We start from the raw sequence: 19,120 nt of genomic DNA, 5'->3' as shown, positions 1-19,120 counted from the left end.
GCCGTCGGTAATTTTCCAGAAACTCTCCGCCGTTCAACGGCGGTATTTAACGGCGGAAATGCCGGCGGCTTCGCCGCCGTTAATTGCCGGCGGCGGCCAATCGCCGTCGGTAATGGCGTTACCGACGAGCCGGTTAGCGACGGCGAGTTGCCGCCGGTAACCTTTATCACCGGCGGCCGTGTCTTATTACCGACGGCAAAATGCCGTCGGTAATCGTGCGTTTTTTTGTAGTGTCCCATTGGATTGTTGATTTGGGAGATCAACAATAAGAACATTCACTGGGGGTGATATGATAGAAGGGGGGACCATATTGAGTAAGGAGACCACAGTGAGAAGACTTGATAGTTGATTTGATATTTTTAGTTTTGATTTTTGTATTTTTCATTTAATTTTAATTGCACACATTTAGATAACACAATTACTTAAAATGAAAATTGCAAAATCCTAAAAATTACATTAAAAAAAAAACCCAAACACGTAATTTAAAATTACTTAATTAAAACCTAAAAACATAATTAAAAATTACATAACTAAAACCTAAAGATCTCTCTATTCTTTCAACATAGCTACGATCTTCGCCACCCGAGCCTTGTGGATTTGGAGGGTTTCCGGATCCATGTCATCCGTCTTCATGAATAAGATCCGATCGTCGTGGATCTCCCTCTTCAGCTCGTTTTTCTTGGCGTACTCGCCAATGATTTTTCCTAGCTTGTCGTCCGACCTATCCAACCTCTCCTTGAATTGCAGTGGAGGCTTCGAGCTTTGCGACGCCTTCCCCTTCCCCTTCCCTCTCGCCGCCGCCTTGTTTCCAATTGGTCGGGAAGACGTGATCTCCTTGCCCGATGCCGAGGTGGTGAAGTCGCCCATCTCCGACGTCTTCGTCCTCTTAGAGGAATGGACGTCTCCCTCAAAATACATGGACTTGAACCTCCGGTTGACTCGGAGCATCCTCTATGCATTCCAATAGTTGAAGGGGGCGAACGTTGGGCTCCTAGATTGGAAGATAACTTGGGCCTTCTGTTGGAGCATGTCGTCAGAATGGCCGGAAGGCTACTTGGCGCACGTCTCCACCCAGATATTCTCCCATAACTTCACCTCCGCAGTCACTCGGGCGAAGTGTCCCTTTATTTGGCGGGGTTTGAGGTTGACGCCGATAAGGGCGTTCATCCGGTCTAGAATCTGTCCCCAATAGGCCTCCTCCTTTTGGTCGACACCCCGAACAACATCGTTGGTCTCCTCTGTCCAAATTCAGACAATAAGGTCTGTCTCCTCGAGGGTGTAGGTGTGCCGAGCGACCCTTCCTTCCTCCGGCATAGGAGCCGGCGCCTTCTTTTTGAAGGCCATAGCCTTCCGCCGCCCTCCTTTCTTGAGCTTCGATGCACTGTGGGCGGGCAGTGCCTCCTTCTCCTTGCCGCTTTGACGAGGTTCTTCATCCAAGTTGATACCCGCCAAATCAGGATGATAATTGCCTCCACCGGAGAGGTCAGGAACCCAATTTGGGTCGTACCAGTTTGGATTGTATAGACCCATTTTTTTTAGAGAGTTTGAGAAAGAATGAGGAAGAAGATAGAAGAAGATGATTGTTGTGTTTGAAGAAGAATGAGGAGAGTATATAAAGGAGAGAGAGAGAGAGAGAGAGAGAGAGAGAAAAGGGGGGGGAAAGAAGGCAACGGTCGAATGACTGATTTTTCAATTTTTTTAAGCCGGCCGAATTTTTCAAAATTCGAATTTTATTTATTTTTAATTAGGCACGTGTCACACACGTGCCATACATAAACCCCATCGTGGCTCACCTGATAAATCGGGTCCCCCTCGAGTCACCCCTTGCTGCAGTGGGGGACTCGATCAGTGGGTGACTCGAGTGGTACCGATCGAGTCAGCCATTGTGGGTGCTCTAATGAAAAACGATTGATAAATATTTCATTCGTTTCATTTATAATGATACAAATTTTTAAGCACGTAGATTAATAAAATGGTGTGTTAAATGTAAAATAAATGAGAATCAATTATAAGTATGAGGTGTAAGGTGTAAAGTAAGTGAGAACCACTGGTCTTTTCATAAAAAAAATATTTAGAGTGTAAAGTAAGTTGAGTACAAGAATTAAGGAAAATTAATTATTTAATTATTTGTATTTTTAGAAAATGACACTATAAATGTGATAAATTTAAGAAGAAAATGTATCATTGTAAGTGGGAGAGAAGGAGTAATATTTTGGATAAGAATTCCCTTAATTACAATAAAACATGTGATAAATAAGCGTAAGTGGAGTTATGCAATTTCAAAACTATCCATGTCCCAGTGGAGAAGTAATTCGGTAGATTAAGGATAGAAGAAAGGACTGTTTGGGGATTCCAAATCACGCCTCGATGTTTGGAGGCAATGAGATTGTTGATTGTGTAGTGACAAAGTTGAAGAACAAACAGGCGCAAGTTGCAGTCACGTGCTGCTGCCTGTCTGGAATCTGGATTTAGATGCATTGTGGTCCTAAAACACTTTTGGCAATTTTCAGAAATTCGGCTCATTTTGCGCCACTCATTTGCAAATAACTATTCTTAAGTTCTTAACTCCCATCTACTGTAGTTAATTAAATAATCAATACTTAATTTATTCATTTATTCATGCCTCCAAACTTATTTATGAATCAAGTGGGGCATTATTGGGTTAGCTCATCATATTAATTTATATAAATTAATTTGAATTTTTAATCTTTTTAATTTAATTTAATTTATATAAATTTAAATAAGTTAATTCCTTAAATTAAAATTAAATTAATTTAAATTACTAAAATTTACATAAATTTAAATTATTTAAATATAAATTACTCCATCCGTCCCGCGAGTCTTGACACGTTTTCCTTTTTGGGCCGTCCCACGAATCTTGACACGTTTTCTTTTTGGGTAATAATTATTACCTTCTCTCCTACTTTATCACCTTTATTATATTCTCTCTCCTACTTTATCACTTTTATTACCTTCTCTCTCATACTTTGTCAATTTTATACTTTATTAATTACACACTTAAAACACTAATCTACAACTCATTAATTCCCGTGCTGAACCCAAACGTGTCAAGACTCGCGGGACGGAGGGAGTACTAATTGAGCCCAAAACATAGTCCATTAATATAAAAACTGAAAAATCAAAAAATTACATTGATTTTAAAAAATTGAAAATTGCAGTAATTAAAAAACTGAAAATTAAAATAATTAAAAAATTAATCATAATGAATAAGATTGATCATTTTAAAATTTAACAAAAGTGCAAACTATAGCCCATTAATATATGTTTTATCAACCCTGGTCTATTTTTCTCTTCAATCGCCACTCTTTTATCTTATTTATGTCTTTTCTTCGTTCTTCAATGGTCGTCATAATTTTTTTTTCCTTTTTAATTTCGGCGCATGTATAGCACGCTGAAGGCTCTTTGTTATGGCTGACTCGAATTGATGGATGAGTCTCACTGATGTAGATGCTCTAAAGCACATTTAAAATAATAATTGTTATACAATAATTAATTAATAATTAAAAACAGTCCTCAAACAAAGCGATATCTTTATTTCAATGTATGATGCATCAACTCTCGATATAAATATTGAACAAAATACGATTTAAAATAGAAATCGATTCATTCCTATATATATACCACCTAATTGTATTGCATTAAATAAATGTAGGTGAAACACTTGTGATTAAGAGATTAGAGGCCAAACTGCAGCATGTATAGCACCCTAAACCGTCGATTTGTAAGGTTCAAACTCAAATAAATAAAACAAAAAAAATTAGATGAGTGAGTGTTTGCTCTGGCCTATATTTCACGTAACTGAAAGTGTTACATTCATTTTTTTATCTTTTATTTTTTACTCCTCCGTCTCATTTCAAATGAGTCAATTTCTATTTTGGGTTATTATCCTACTTTAAATGACTTAACCTAAATTTAAAAATAAAATTGAGCATTTAACACTACTTTTTGGATTGATCCCAACACCATTTTATACCTTTATCACATATTTCTTAATCTTTGTGTTCAATTTTTTTGGGTCATTTGAAGCGGGACGAATGAAGTATTTTTAAAAATTTTATAGTTTTAAAATATATCCTAATGGACAATATCTCTCTAATTTAATACTTTCTCCGTCTCATTACAAATGTCTCAGTTTACATAATGAGATATTCCATTATAAATACCATATTCCTTTTTTTGACAAATAATTAAGAAACTAAGTAAATTCATTAACTAATGGACTCACAACTCACTTCCTCTACTCTCTCTCTCTCTGTACCTACTTTTTACAAACCCCAATTTATTTCTTTCTCTCCACCAACTCATTTTATCTACTAATTACATACTTCTTAATCTTGATGCCCAAAAATAATGAAACATTTGTAATGGAACGGAGGGAGTAAGCGACAAATTTTGGGTATGGATCTTAAAAAAGAATAGTTAAAAATAAAAAAGAAAAAAAAAGAAAATAGTAACTTTTTTGAGGATGTATTTATCAGAAAATAAAAAATAAAAGAGAGAAAATAGATGCATTATTTTTTTAAATGAGAAGACAAATAATTATATATGAGCCACAATAACTAATGATGTAAATAATGAATTATGTAAAATATTATTTATCATATATTGATTTTTTTTTTAAAGTAACCTAATGAAATGGGAGTATGAGACGTCCAAATAAAAAAATATGATCTAATAATTAGTTACAAGTTATAACAGTGATCTCTTTAATGTCACATATCAATTTTAGTTTATTTGGTAATATAATTGTAATATACTCCCTCCGTCCCATTGTATGTGGGACCTTTTTTTTGGACACGGAAATTAAGAAAAGTGTATTTTGTTTGTAGGTGAAAAAGTGAAAATGCGTTTAAAGGGTAAAATCTTTACCAAAAAAGAAAAGAGTCTCACTTACAGTGGGACGCCTTAAATAGAAAGAGTCTAAGATACAGTGGGACGGAGGGAGTAATACTCCATATTAAAAGTGCTAAAAAGTCACATAACAATAACAACTACTATTACTAACAAATATAAATAATTAAAAAGTAGGAAAATATAAAGGAAATTAAGGAAGTGAAAAAAAGGAGGAAAACACAAGCTAAAACGGTAATTTATACCTTTGATTTGACCCATCATTTTTTTTAATTCCATTATATTTGATCTATTTTTTTTGTCGATAATCAATTTACATTATTTTAATTAATACATGGACTACACATTTTATATTTATTCTCTTAAATAATTAATAATCATATCGGGTTGGAGGATACATTATATAATACAACAAATTTGGCTAAAATCTTTTTTTTTTCAGATGTAAAAAAAAATGTGTATTTATATTGATAAAATTTTGACATTTTTCTAACTCGAATTACCCACTTTTATAGACCATCACGTATCAAAGTTATACTTATCTTGAGAAAAAAAAAACTCCAAAATCGTCAGTATCCTAGAAAAATTAAAATATTAATCATAGTTGATAAAAGCAACAAATGTAAAGTACGTGCCAGCCTACTCGTCTACATACACAAAACCGAGTCACATACACGTCCACGTACATCAAGGACTGCTATATTTAATAAGTACTTTATTAATAACTTCTATTATTAACACACTTAATTAAATATACTTGTTTAATTATAATATACAAAAAGAGGCGAAAGGGCAAATAATATATTTATATTTATATTTATATTTAGATTTATATTTACGGAAAAGAAAGCCTTAAATCCCTATTTTCCCTCTGTTCTTCTCTTCTTATGGAATTGGAATCTTCATCATTTTGGAGCTAACGCAAGACTAAGCAAACACACACACAACAACACAGCAAACAAATTAGGCTGCGGCTGCTGTTGTTGCTGCCTGCGTAGGTCTGCCTTTCATTTCACACAATTGTTTATTGAATATATTATAGGCGGAAGAGAAGAAAGATTAGTTTTTTTTAACGAATAATTTAATCAATCATTCATCTTCGGAGCAACACTCCACGCCATTGCTAGAAGGAAAGACAGCCTATACATACATAAACCAAGGTAGATTCACAATCTTGCAAAGATTTTCACACAACAACACGCACAAAGGGAATATAAGGTTACATGGGTTTTCGTGTTGAATTTGTTTTTCTTCTAGTTGTGGGTTAGAGCTGATTGCGTCTTATCTGTCTCTCCATCTCCCGGTTTTCTTATCATTTAGTTTTTAAAAAGTCTTCTTTTCTTGAGGTCGTTAAGTGGGTTTTTTTTTTTAATTTTTTTTTATGCCCTTTTGTTGTTAGTTTTGGTTTTGGTGTGGTGTGTTTTCGACTTTTTGGTTGCTTGATTGCATGGATGCTTGACAATTGTGATTGAAGTTGGGGATTTGTTTATCATATGCGGTCGGTGCGTTGAGAATTGTGCTCCTTTATTTCTGTTGGGCGATTTTGCAGTTAGTCGGTAGCGATTAGAATTTTCGTTGTTTTGAATATTTTATGTCTGCAGATCTCTGAGGAGCTTTGGGGATTTCTGGGAAAGGAATCAGTGGTGGAATTCAAGTTTATTTGGTTAAATCAATGGTGGTCTGTGAGTGATTAGCGTTATCTTGGAGGTTTTGTATGTGCATTTGGGATATTATTGGTAATAGGATCTTGTTGGGTTCTTCTGCTTTGGTTAGTCGTTGTATCGACTATCGAGGCGTTTCCGGAGAAGGGGAATTGGGTTTAGCTGCTGCTGAAGCTGTAGAACAGTTGATTCTTAGGTTATAGTTGTCAAAGGTTATCATCCTGGTGGGGGCGAGATGAGTTCAAATGCATTGGAAGGTGTTGTTCAAATGGGAAAACTTGTGATTCATATTGCTGAGAATGGGCACTCGTATGAGCTTGACTGTGAGGAATATACGCTTGTTGAGGCTGTGCAGAAGTTCCTGGAGTCGGTTTGTGGGATACCGTTCAGTGATCAGCTTTTGTTGTGCTTGGACATGAAATTGGACTCTCAGCGCCCCCTCTCGACTTATAAACTCCCATCTAGTGAACGTGAAGTGTTTTTGTTCAATAAAGCGAGGATGCGGAGTAGTTCACCTTCTCCTGCGTTGGAGCAATGTGACATTATTGATATCCCTGATCCCCCAGCGCCGTCCTCCTCTCATAACCCTCATCCTCTTGATGATGCTTCAGACCCTGCATTAAAGGCCTTGCCTTCATATGAGAGGCAATTCAGATATCATTTTCAGTGCGGAGATGCTATTTACAGTCGTACATCAGCTAAGATTGACATGTGTGAGAGGCTTTTGCAAGAGCAGAAGGTGCAAGAGAGGGCCTTGGAGATTGCAAGGGGTAATTTGGATTATTTCTATAGAATTGTGCTTCAAAACTACAGCGACTTCATGAAATGTTACTCACAGCAGCACCGCCAACATAACAGCCTTTTGGTGAACTTTGGGAGGGATGTGGAAAAATTGCGAGCAATCAGACTTCATCCATCATTACAAACAACTAATCGGAAGTGCCTATTAGATTTTGTGAAAGAAGAGAACTTGCGAAAGACAGTCGAAGATTGCGGTAGTTCCCACAGGCAGTTTGAGAACAAAGTTTCAGAATTTAAACAGGAGTTTGGAGATCTAAAGCGCAATACAGAAAGTTTATTTTCTGGAAAGGCTTCATTTCTTGTCAAGGATTTGGACTTGACAATAAAGGATCACCAGCGGTATATTAATGAGCAAAAGAGCATCATGCAAGCTCTCAGGTCTCTCTCTCTCTCTCTCTCACATGAAAACACACACACTGCACATTCTATGTAACTCGTCTACCTATTCCGTTGATATTGGGTGTTTATATATACGTAGGTGTAGGTATATTGTTGGTGAATTTACTTATGTTCTTTCGTAACTTTAGATGATAGACTGCTTGAGTTAATTTGATGCTAGAATTTGTGGTTTTTGGTCTAGAAGATGAACTTATGATGTACAAGATGTTGAACTATCCATGCAATGCACTAAGAAGGCAAGAAAGAGTAACTAGTTTGTTGCAGTCTAATCTAATCTCACCCTGAGATGTCCTTTATCATGGGTGTTATTGGTTAATAGATCATAGATGTATATTGCTTTATCCAAGTTCTTCATTGTGTTGTGTGCTGTAATGTGAGAATTTAGATTATCAACTAAAATATTCTATCTGTGGTGCAGTAAAGATGTAAATACTGTAAAGAAGCTTGTGGATGACTGTATTTCCAGCAAGTTGTCGTCTTCATTGCGCCCTCATGATGCTGTTTCTGCGTTGGGACCTATGTATGATAGCCATGAAAAAAGCTACCTTCCAAGGATGCAGGAATGTGACCGTGCAATTTCTAATTTGCTTGATTTCTGCAGAGATAAAAAGAATGAGATGAATAATTTTGTTCACAATTACATGCAAAAGATTGCATATATACAGTTTAGTATCAAAGATGTGCGCTACAAGTTTTCAGTGTTCCAGGAGGCCTTGAAGCGTCAGAATGATCAATTTGAGCATCTAAAAGTGGTGCGTGGGATTGGTCCTGCTTATAGGGCATGCCTTGCTGAAGTAGTAAGAAGGAAAGCTTCAATGAAGATCTATATGGGCAAGGCTGGACAGTTGGCTGAAAGACTTGCTGCCGAGAGGGATGATGAAGTTAGGAAACGCGAGGAGTTTCTGAAAGTCCATAATAATTTTATTCCTCGTGACATTTTAGCATCCATGGGGTTGTATGACACCCCTAACCCGTGTAATGTCAATGTTTCCCCTTTCGACACTAATTTGCTTGCTCTAGATCTTTCAGATGTAGACCGTTATGCTCCTGAATCACTGGTAGGACCCTCTTCTAGGAGTGAGAAACATGGGTCTCCGAGGACGTCTCTGTCACTGTCTAATGAGGGTTCTCTGTCATCTGAAGTTGAAGGATGTGGTGTAGATCTCCCAGAGAAGTATGATTTTCAGGAATTCATTGAGGGGTCAGAATTGATGGAGATTGCGGGGACTAGCAAGATGGAAGTTGAAAATGCGAAATTGAAAGCTGAACTTGCTTCCAAAATTGCCCTATTATGTTCAATGAGCACCGAGCTTGATTATGAATCTTTTGATGATGACAAATTGGAGAATATGTTGAGAAATGCTGCAGAGAAGACATCTGAAGCTTTGCATCTGAAAGATGAGTATGGAAAACACCTCCAATCAATGCTAAAGATGAAGCAAATGCAGTGTGAATCTTATGAAAAACGGATTCAGGAATTAGAACAAAGGTTGTCTGATCAGTATCTAAGAGGTTGTAAGCTTTCGGTGGACGAGGACCAATCTAGTTCTGCAGTTTCAACTGCAAAGACAAATGATAACAAGTCCGAAGTATCAGGACTTGGAGAAGTGCACATGCCCCATGCAATGGAAGATGTCTCCTGTGCATTGAGCTCATTGAATTCGGGGCTTCTCCACGATCATAGTAAGGCACAAGAAGGACTAGGGGATAATATGACGGACTCCTCTATTATGCTAAATCCACAGTTGGATTCTTCAATGCTAGATCTGCACCGTGATAAAGGACATCTCCATGACAAGGAAAAGAAAGAAGCACCGTTGTCTGATGTAGGTATGGCACTTGCTGCAAGTAACAATTGTAACATGGCAGTCAGCATGTCTCAACCAGCAGAAGTTCTGTCTTATGAAATAGCTGTTCAGCCGAGTTCGGATGCTAAAGCATGTGATAGCCTTGTGATAGAATTGCAAAACGCCCTAGCAGAGAAATCACATCAATTAGAGAACGCAGAAACTAAGATCCAAGGACTAATGGATGATGTTTCCAAGCTTGGGAGGGAGTTGGAGATCAGTCGAAAGCTGCTTGATGAATCTCAGGTATTGCTGACTGGAAAATTGAATTTTGATCTGCCTTTTACTATAAGTAGGACATAAATAATACTCCCTCCGTCCCAGCTTTTAGTATCCAACTTTCCTTTTTTGGCCGTCCCACATTTTAGTATCCATTTCTATTTTTGGTAAAAGTAAGTGGGGCCCTTACTCCACTTTAATTATTTTAACTCTCACATAAAATGTGGGACCCTTATTCCACTCACAACACATCAATCACTTTATTAAAACTCGTTCTCAACTGGATACCAAAAGCCGGGACGGAGGGAGTATCTAGTTAAACTATGCTCAAATGAGAAATAGACACATGGCACCCATTTGCCTACACAAGCATTTGCTATTAACATTGAAAATATGATCAAGTTATGATTCTAATCTATGCCTCCAGAAACTACTGTTTTTCTTGATCCTCAATTTTTTTTGCGGTTGTTGGTTTAAGACTGAAACTTCAGTCTTGTGGCTTGTGTTGGTAATTAATACTTGGAAGTGTAATACAACGGCAATAGATTTCCCTCCTTCCCTGGCCAGCACTAAGCTTCTGTCTTTCTTAAGTAAAACACTTGTTCTGCAATACTTCTATCTTTATAATGGAAGAAACGGTGTGAACTTAAAACATTCAAAAATTTAATCCTTCAATATCCATTGAGGAAGGGGGCTCTGTTGTCTCTTTTATTGAAGATCAAGTATGAGGGTGTTGTCTGATTGTGATTGATGATTCTCCATTGATCTCAGTATTCATCTCTGTTACTCCTGTTAAAGTTCTACATATCTTAGGACTGCTCTACCTATTGTGTTGCAGATGAATTGTGCTCATTTAGAGAACTGTCTGCATGAGGCGAGAGAGGAAGCTCAAACCCATCTTTGTGCTGCTGATCGTAGGGCTTCAGAGTATAGCGCATTGCGTATCTCTGCCGTTAAAACGCGTGGTCTTTTTGAAAGGCTGAAAAGCTGTGTTTTGTCTTCTGGGTTGGCAACTTTCTCCGACGCTTTGCGTGGTTTAGCTCAGTCTTTGAGCAGGTAAGCTCTACTGCCTATTCCTAACATTGGCATAGTTAGGTGCATTGCATAATTAGCTTATCATTAACATTATTCATTCCATGTAAGCTTTAGTTTTGGGTTGGGGGTGGGAATTGGTGACAGCGCTAAATAAAGTTGATGTTTTATTGATTTGACTATAGATCTCCAGTGTTGGCAGTGAAGCAAAACTGATGTTTGCTTAAAAAATGGCTTTAAATTTTCAGTGTTGCCAATGAAAACGATGATGATGGTACTGTTGAGATCCGTGAATGCATAAGGGTGCTAGCAGATAAAGTTGGTGCTTTGTCGAGACAACGTACTGAATTCTTCGACAGACACTCCAAAATTGAAGCTTTAAGTGAGAAACTTAGTAAGGAATTAGAAGAGAAGAAAGAGTTGGTGAATACACTTTACATGAAGCATCAACTCGAAAAGCAGGTAATGTATGCTATGTCTTGTCTCCATCAACATGCTATACTTTCCTCGTTTTGATTACTTGAGGGGCGTTTAGAGATCGAGTATTTGAAGGATTGTATGATAAAACATGCTCAAAATTGGTCCATCAAATTTTATGGTTGATTATTGTGTATTACTTTTATCTATCCAAGTAAACACCGCCTTAGTAGCTCCAACTGAGAGGGAATGATTTCCTTGCAGGCGAACAAAGAGAAGATATCCTTCGGGCGGTTAGAAGTGCACGAGATAGCTGCATTCGTCCTGAAATCTGCGGGTTATTATGAGGCTATCAATCGCAACTGCCCTTATTACTATCTATCTGCTGAGTCTGTAGCCTTGTTTACTGACCATCTCCCAAGCCGGCCAAGCTATATCGTAGGGCAGGTCGTGCACATTGAAAGACGAACAGCAAAGTCACCAGCCCCGACATCACAACGAAACGAGCATGCTAGAGAGCGAGTGGATGTGCTGATGCCGGAGATTGCTAGCAACCGGTTGGCCTTGGCTTCAGCGTCGGCGTCGGCGTCAAACCCTTATGGTCTCCATGTTGGCTGTGAATACTTCATAGTGACTGTAGCCATGTTACCTGATACCACAATTCATTCACCTACTTCCTGATCTTGTTGCAAATTGGCAGATGGATGTGATGGAAGAAAAGAAACCAAGTGTAAATATCTACACATTTTATGGTCTGCTGCTGAAGATGAACTCTGTTTAACTTTCATCTTCTCTTGTATAGTTACAATTTGATTCAATCCATCTCTTTGTACATATAATGGTGGCGTCTCTTTAGAATTTGCCGAAATTTATTCCTTTCCAGTTATCTTTTACCTATATTTCTGGAAATTTTTGGTTTTGGACACCACAAAATGAGTTTCTAAACTACTATACTTTCAATTGATGCTGACATGAATTTTGGCTGTCTCAGATTTTTAAGTGGTTGCAAGATAAGAATATTTAAAAAATATAAGGCAGAATTTTCTTGTGGTGCAAAACTAGTTATATGGCAATATATCACAAAAAAATGTGGTTAGGATTTATTTATATGTTAAGAAGCTCACATGAGAAATGCAAGAAACATTAAATTGTGTGTCAATTGTTATCCATTTACATAACCAAGGAGATCATAATCATAGAAAAGAAACAGCACTATCCTATTCTGAGCTAATATGTTGAGGATTCTTCACGAACCTTGATTTCAGAATCCTTACAGTTACCCTTAACCAAGATTTTCCATTACAGAAACCAAATCAGCTAGCTTCTTAGTCGTTATAAGTGTATACGGCCGGAGAAGTTATCACGGAGATTGATATTCTTCACCTTCTGCAATTCCATATAACAAGTTCGAAAACCTCGGGAGAGAAGCAATACGTGGAAGATGGAGAAGCAAATCGCTAAACGAGTCTTTTCTAGGTAGACCAGCTGGCCCATCTGCAAAATTTACTTCAGAAGCTTGCAAGGTGTTACCGGTCTTCTCGTGTGTAGAATGAACAGAATCATTTGCAAGGTCAAAGTAGACATTTTTAGCAGGATCAGCAACTTGGTTACGGTTTTCACCATCAACTAGAGCACTGGTAGCTATGACGGGATCCTGCAGCAAGCTGCACAGAGAATTTACCTTCTTCATTAGGGATCTCTCGTCCAACCCTGTTGAACACTGAGTATCACTGAGCAAAACTTGAGAGATGTTTTCGAGCATGTCATGGCATTCGGATGCCTTGGCTAAGGGTAAGCTTCCAGAAGTCATTTGCTCAGAGATACAGTTTCCTATGTGGTTCACAAGATCCGTCATTGACATGGAGGGGCGTAATCCTGGTAGCTTCAATGAGTCCCAACTTTTTGGTCCTCCGGAATCATGCTCAATACTCTTCCTACTCCCTTCAATAGCTTGTGGATCAATCACTACTAGAATTAAAAGGGGAAAAAAATGATACATAAGTGTGAAGATTTAGTAGAAGCTGAAGATTTTATTGAGCATGCTAGCAGATAATTGACCAAAGCAGTTAACAGATGAAATGCTCAACATGGTTTTTAAATTCAATGACAAGTTACAGATCCACTAAACATGGTTTTTAAATTCAATCTCAACATGGTTTTTAAAACCAAGTTACAGATCCACTAAAGCAAATATCAAAAACGGTAAGAGCTTTTCTATACCTGAGCTTGGTGATGCTGCCTCTTTAGACACATGCTGCAATGTTAGGGGATTCTTTCCAAATTCGGAAGCCCGTAATTGTGGACTAGCTGATGAAGCCACTTCCTGGAAAGTAGTGATGGGTGATCCTTTGGCAGCGTGTGGCTGTTGATTTGCCCCATCCTCTGAAGATTCTTCTGAGTTTTCTCGAACAGAAGCTTGTGATTTAAAGTAAGGGGAGTCCAGAATTATTTCAGGTTGTTGGCTCAAGACACTAAGACGCACGTCACACTGAATGAGCTTTTCATAATGCTTGTCTAACATGCCAGGAGGACATTGTAAAAAATGTTGCCTACAAAAGAGCAACAATTATTCATCCATGAGGCCACACACAAAAAGATTGTGAAATTTAGTAACAGCAGTAGAATCATTTAATTTTCATCTATCCGCAGAACCTAAGCGCTCTCGAGCAAGCACAATACACAGTAAGTTTTAGAGTTTCTTTTCTCATGCAGACAACAAGTGCTAGTCCTAGATGTAAATGAATTACCGGATGGAGAAAAGTTAGTGTTTGTTCGCCAGTCAAAAGTTATTAAGCATACGAGGAAAAGGACAATCAAGCATTATGACAAGGCAGACGCCATTCGGTTGCTCGCTCATAGAGTAATACAGTACAGACACATGAAACGTTAAAGATGTTGAACAATGTCTCATTATTTTATACCTAAGAGAAGTAATACGCCTATGTGGATAAAACAGAAAATTGAACGTGGAACCAAGAAAGAAGAGTTAATTTAATGCAGGAGCTTGATTATGACAGTCAAAAGAGAGGTAAACGAGGAAACCTACAGGGACTTACTTGTTTTTGCTAGCCTGCCCGTCAGTGAAGTCAGTGGTTGCCTGCCATAGAGTATGTTTTCTGGGTTGTGGATTTGTTTCACGAAAAAAAGCAGGTTGCCGAGCTAGCTGGCCAAGAAAGATAAAAGAATGGCAAATTAACAAATCACCTATTTTAAAGATGAAGAGTATTACTAATATACAAATAAAGAAAAATCATTACCACAATGGTTAAAGATCCGGGACCATCATCAGGAATGTCAGCCTTCAGAGCAGTTATTTCAGACCACTGGATCTCAATTTTACTCTTGAGACCTCCATCAAGAACTTCCCATACAAGCTTATGCTTTGCAAAATAGCACTTTGCCACCAGATCGCCTTCATATTTCGAAACATACTGCCAAAAAATCCCATGTAAGCAATAGGCAGTAGAATTAACACATTAGGACGTAAATAATATCTATAAGTAGGACATAGTTTCTCCATTTCATTTCAAATACTTCATTAAGTGAACATTCTTTCACAGATCAGCTCACTTCAAGTTATTAATTACTTCTTTACACGTTTTTCATAATAACTTACACACTTCAATAATCAACTCCGTATATCTTTAGTTAAATGCCTGCATCTTTAGCATGCCCGCTGACTCAACCAGAATAGTAAGACACAAATTCAGAAGCACTACCTCCCAGCTGCCAATTCTCAACAACGAAGCTGGAAAATTTGAAGCTTTCAACTTATCACTAGCACTTAAAGCAATACTCCCCCTCGTATCTTTCTTGCTTCCCTGGTTAGTCATTTCAGTAGTATTCTCTGAGATAGACCTGCTATTTCTTTTGGAGAGCGTCATCTGGATTAAATCCAGTAATGACGGACTTTTTCTGAGCCGCAAACCCAAAGGACTTGGCTCATCAAGTGGATTGTACTGTGAAGGTGACACATTCGACACGTGGTTCACAGACATCAACTGCTGAAAGAGAATCCAAAAAACTGTGAATAAGGAAAAGAATTCCAACATATAAGCCAAAAATCACAGACAACCCCAACACCGTGGCACATATACAAACGGTGTGCCAATTATCTACAAATGCATGTGCAATGATGATCTGGCGTTAACTATACTTCTTAAACCACCATGAATTCTGTTTAGCATAAATATTAAAGAGGTTTAAGTCAGCTTACAATTTGCCGAAATAATTTCCTCAAAACATGAAGATTACTTTTTCCCCCACAAATCATCAATTTCTAATACTCAAGAAACATAAAACTAATCGACAATTTTCAAATGCAGACACTTCATTGTTCTAGAATATTTTCTGAGCTCATTTATCAGCCCCAATAAAAAATGACAACCCCATGAGTAACAACGACGACCAATTCTGAGCCCTAATTAACTCAACACCCAGCTTCAAAATATAAAGAAACGAACAAAAGCCCTATAATGCACACTTCCCCGCAAAAAAGATAAAAAAAATCAAATCCTGCAAATGAAAACCTGAGTAGAAGGAGCGGCTTCCGAACGAGAGCGTTTAGGGAGAGAGCCATACTCTTCTTCGGCGAAATCCTCGAAATTCTCGGAATGCAGCGATCCCATCAGCTGAACCATCAACCGAAATAAATTTTTAAAAAAACCCTTCCCAGAGAATTCAAAAATTGAAACCCCAACTCTGAATAGAAATCCGGAATCTCAATTTGTCGATGGATTGTAATGCAACTCTTCCCTCTCAAACAACCCAAAAAGAAGAATTTTGAAAAAATTAAAGATTGAAGTGATTAATGCGGGTTGTTCTTCAGAAGAGAAAGCAGAATGATTCACGGATGTTGGGAATTTGGATTCAGTCCAAGATTTATATGATACTTTTCAATGGATTGACGTCGCCCATGAATTGACCAGTTTGCCCTTCTCCATAAAGCGGCGCTGTCGTTATAAGACTACTTTGTATAAAAAATAGGGTCAAAATTTAAAATACCCACCTTCATAACTTATCTATCAAAATTACCCACTTTCACAAAACACATATCAACCATATCCAACTCATTATTAATGCCAAAACTACCCCTCAACAAATCCTCAACAAATCCATCATCCAACCATTTCATGTTCAAATTATCAAAATTCAATTAATAAATAATCAGGCCCAACATGCTTCCGTACAACTTCGAAATAATTCAAATCATAAGTCAACAGTATACCTTTTGTCGATTGGTCACCTTCCGGAGCTTTAATCGCGTTTTACGGACTTCTTGCCTCCTCGGCCTTCGTCCAACCACGCACTCGCAAGTGATGGTTGCAACCTTCTTCCTTCACTGTGTTCCGGCTTTCGCCGAATGGTCACCTTCAGGAATCAGTTTCCCTCCTTCACTGTGTCTCGACTCCAAATATTTTTGTTGAAAAATGAAAAGAAAATATTTTTACTAAACCGGAATAGTTGGACAAAAACTAAGCGTTTATAGAGGAATTATATAAAATTTAATTTATTTCATAAAATACTCCCCAAGGAGGAGACTACTTGTTTAGCTACGCATAGTAGCTAATACTTGTGTACATAAAAATAAAAAGGAACTAAAACTAAAAACGAAAAACTTTAAAAACAGAATTAAAAATTACAAATATAAAATTCTAGAGAGAGGAAGTGGTGTGTGAAAATGTTGTGAATTTTCGGATGATCTTCTTTTCTCCAGCACTTGGGTTTATATAGAGGTTTGATCCCCTCTATAATTGCTTGGTTGTTGGCCTCGGATTCCATCTTCGTGGCCAGCTTGCTTGAATATGACATCCACCTTCTTTTGTCGGCCTTGATTGCCGACACTTGTTAGTGGCATCACATGGTGCTGGACCCTTGCTTTATCTCCTTGTGATAATGCTGGTAGGGGCCGGCTGCTTTTCTTTCCACTCACTTTTGTCCTGGAGCGTTTTGGTGAGTGGTCCTCCTGTTCTTCCACCCACTTTTGTCGTTTCTTTTGTGGGTGCGATCCTGGCTGTGAATCACATGATTCACTAAGTTTTGTCGGCCACCTTACTTTTTTGGTGCCCGAGGTGTCCTTCCCTTTGGAGTCTGATGCTTATCATGTTCATCAGACCGGAACCTCCTTTTATCCGGCTTTGGAAAGAATCCTTTGCCGAATTCTGGCTCCTTCTGCGATGAGCATTGATCGCAGATTTTCTCGATCCAATGGCCTAGATGAGCCATATTGCAAAACTTGCGACGAGTCTCCTGGCTCCCCGCAAACTTGTTCTTCCAAATCATTTGCCGTTTCTTCTCGAAGGATTCTTCGGCAAAAGGAGTTGTTGTTCCTGTCATGGTATTAACTAGGAACGTTCCCAGATCCGAGCTTTGATAGAACTTGAATCTGGACTTCATTTTGTCCATCTCTGTAAGACAGACCCATAGACCCCATGCTCGTCTAGTGGAGATTTGTTCCTCCGTGAATGTTGAGACGATTGCGGCCTGGAAGTCGGGAACTTTGATTCTGTTAAGGGCTCCCGTATCAAGTCTCCGAAGCTTAATGAAGTGGAAAGCTTCACGGATTCCTTTTCCTACCGGCTCTGGCGCTGCACTGAAACAGTACAATTCCAGAACATCTCCCCTTTTGAGGGACTCGTTGTTCTCCCATGTGTCGAACACCGTTTTCTGGATCCATTTTGGTAGACCCTTGATTTCGGTGAAGGCTGGGGCGGTGGTATAAACTGAGGCCAAAGCCCCAAACTCATACCATTCCTTGACATCGTTTGGATTGGCTCCTGGAGTCGTCCAAACCCTTGGATACTTTCCGGCAACATCAACCCGGCAATTTCCCGGATTAATCCCCTTCCTTGTGAGAAGTTTCTCCCACCTGTCCTGGTACATCTGCCAAGAAGGAGAAATTTCAATAAAGTCAGTATCAACCTTAACTTGGCCTGTCATGGGCCTAAGATTGATCTCTCCCTCTTTTACCCCAGAGGTGGAGGGTTGACATGTTGATTCAGGGTGTGACCCCTTAACAACATCTTTTCCTCGAGAGTCTGGCTGTGAAACCATTGTCTCAGGACTTGTGCTAGGGGTACTTGAATCCCCTGCTACAGGTAATCCGCCCTGTACGGAAAGCATTGCTTTAGCCCGATTTTCACGGACAGCGCGCAAGAGCGGCTTGTTGGTTGCTTCCTGAAGATTGAACATCTTCATGAAACAGACATCGATTTGGCTAGATACTTTGGCTTCGTCAGCCGCTTGTATCTTTCCTGCTTGTTTGGTATGTAGCACACACTTGTGCCACTCTTGTTGTAGCAGCTCTAGACTTTCAAAGAGCTGCCCCTGTATTGCCTCGATGGCCTCCACTTCAGGGAGCTCCATCCCTTGTAAGGAAATCTGCAAGAACATTCTGATCAGATTTCAAAACGACAATATCATAATCATAATATTGGCATTCTGCTTGCCATCTAATCAATCTAGCCTTTTCAGGTTTAGATTCAATCTTTTTAGTTAAGAAAGCTTTAACGTTGGTGTTATCAACTTTCAAAACAAATTTTTTAGCAAGTAAGAATAGCGGCCATTTTTTGAACGCCTTCCTAACTGCAAAAAACTCTTTCTCGTTTATGTGCCATCGCACAGCCTCGTCGTTAGAGAAAAGACCGCTACAATATCTGCAAGGTTCTTCTCCAAAAGGGGTGATCTTTGTGAGCACTGCTGCCCACCATGAATCACTCGCGTCAGTGTAGAGGACCAGGTCATCCTCGTCTTGTGGTATCGAAAGTTTCGGGAGATTTTTACAAATCTCTTTCAACTTCTTCATACCCTCCCGATGTTCCTCCTTCCATATGAATGGAACATCTTTCTTCAGAAGTGGACTGAAGATCTTTC

The 19,120-nt window shown here is 38.6% G+C and overlaps 2 protein-coding genes across 8 annotated transcripts; one reads left to right on the top strand and one right to left on the bottom strand.

The window, feature by feature from the left end:
* Positions 1–5,729: 5,729 nt before the first annotated feature.
* Positions 5,730–12,134, top strand: LOC130988048 (autophagy-related protein 11). Of its 4 annotated transcripts, XM_057911798.1 has the most exons (7): positions 5,730–6,032; positions 6,474–7,712; positions 8,152–9,563; positions 9,645–9,826; positions 10,638–10,855; positions 11,080–11,293; positions 11,513–12,134. In XM_057911798.1, the coding sequence occupies exons 2-7, from the start codon at positions 6,769–6,771 to the stop codon at positions 11,927–11,929; spliced, it is 3,387 nt and encodes a 1,128-aa protein (XP_057767781.1). In that variant the 5' UTR covers positions 5,730–6,032; positions 6,474–6,768; the 3' UTR covers positions 11,930–12,134. The 4 variants fall into 4 exon arrangements, with proteins under 4 accessions (XP_057767781.1, XP_057767777.1, XP_057767778.1 ...); XM_057911794.1 differs by having other exon boundaries at positions 8,152–9,826; XM_057911795.1 differs by having other exon boundaries at positions 5,730–6,090; positions 8,152–9,826.
* A 239-nt stretch (positions 12,135–12,373) lies between these two features.
* LOC130988049 (uncharacterized) lies at positions 12,374–16,151 on the bottom strand. 4 transcript variants are annotated; one of them, XM_057911799.1, is made up of 6 exons: positions 15,778–16,151; positions 14,968–15,252; positions 14,506–14,679; positions 14,305–14,411; positions 13,469–13,797; positions 12,374–13,216 (listed from the first exon to the last, which is right to left on the bottom strand). In XM_057911799.1, the coding sequence occupies exons 1-6, from the start codon at positions 15,886–15,888 to the stop codon at positions 12,609–12,611; spliced, it is 1,614 nt and encodes a 537-aa protein (XP_057767782.1). In that variant the 5' UTR covers positions 15,889–16,151; the 3' UTR covers positions 12,374–12,608. The 4 variants fall into 4 exon arrangements, with proteins under 4 accessions (XP_057767782.1, XP_057767783.1, XP_057767784.1 ...); XM_057911800.1 differs by having other exon boundaries at positions 12,374–13,213; positions 15,778–16,118; XM_057911801.1 differs by having other exon boundaries at positions 14,968–15,249; positions 15,778–16,118.
* Positions 16,152–19,120: the final 2,969 nt, after the last annotated feature.

Source organism: Salvia miltiorrhiza, chromosome 6 (assembly GCF_028751815.1).
Source record: "Salvia miltiorrhiza cultivar Shanhuang (shh) chromosome 6, IMPLAD_Smil_shh, whole genome shotgun sequence".
In the NCBI taxonomy this organism is placed as follows: Eukaryota; Viridiplantae; Streptophyta; class Magnoliopsida; order Lamiales; family Lamiaceae; genus Salvia; species Salvia miltiorrhiza.
This window is presented reverse-complemented; position numbering and strand designations above follow the sequence as displayed.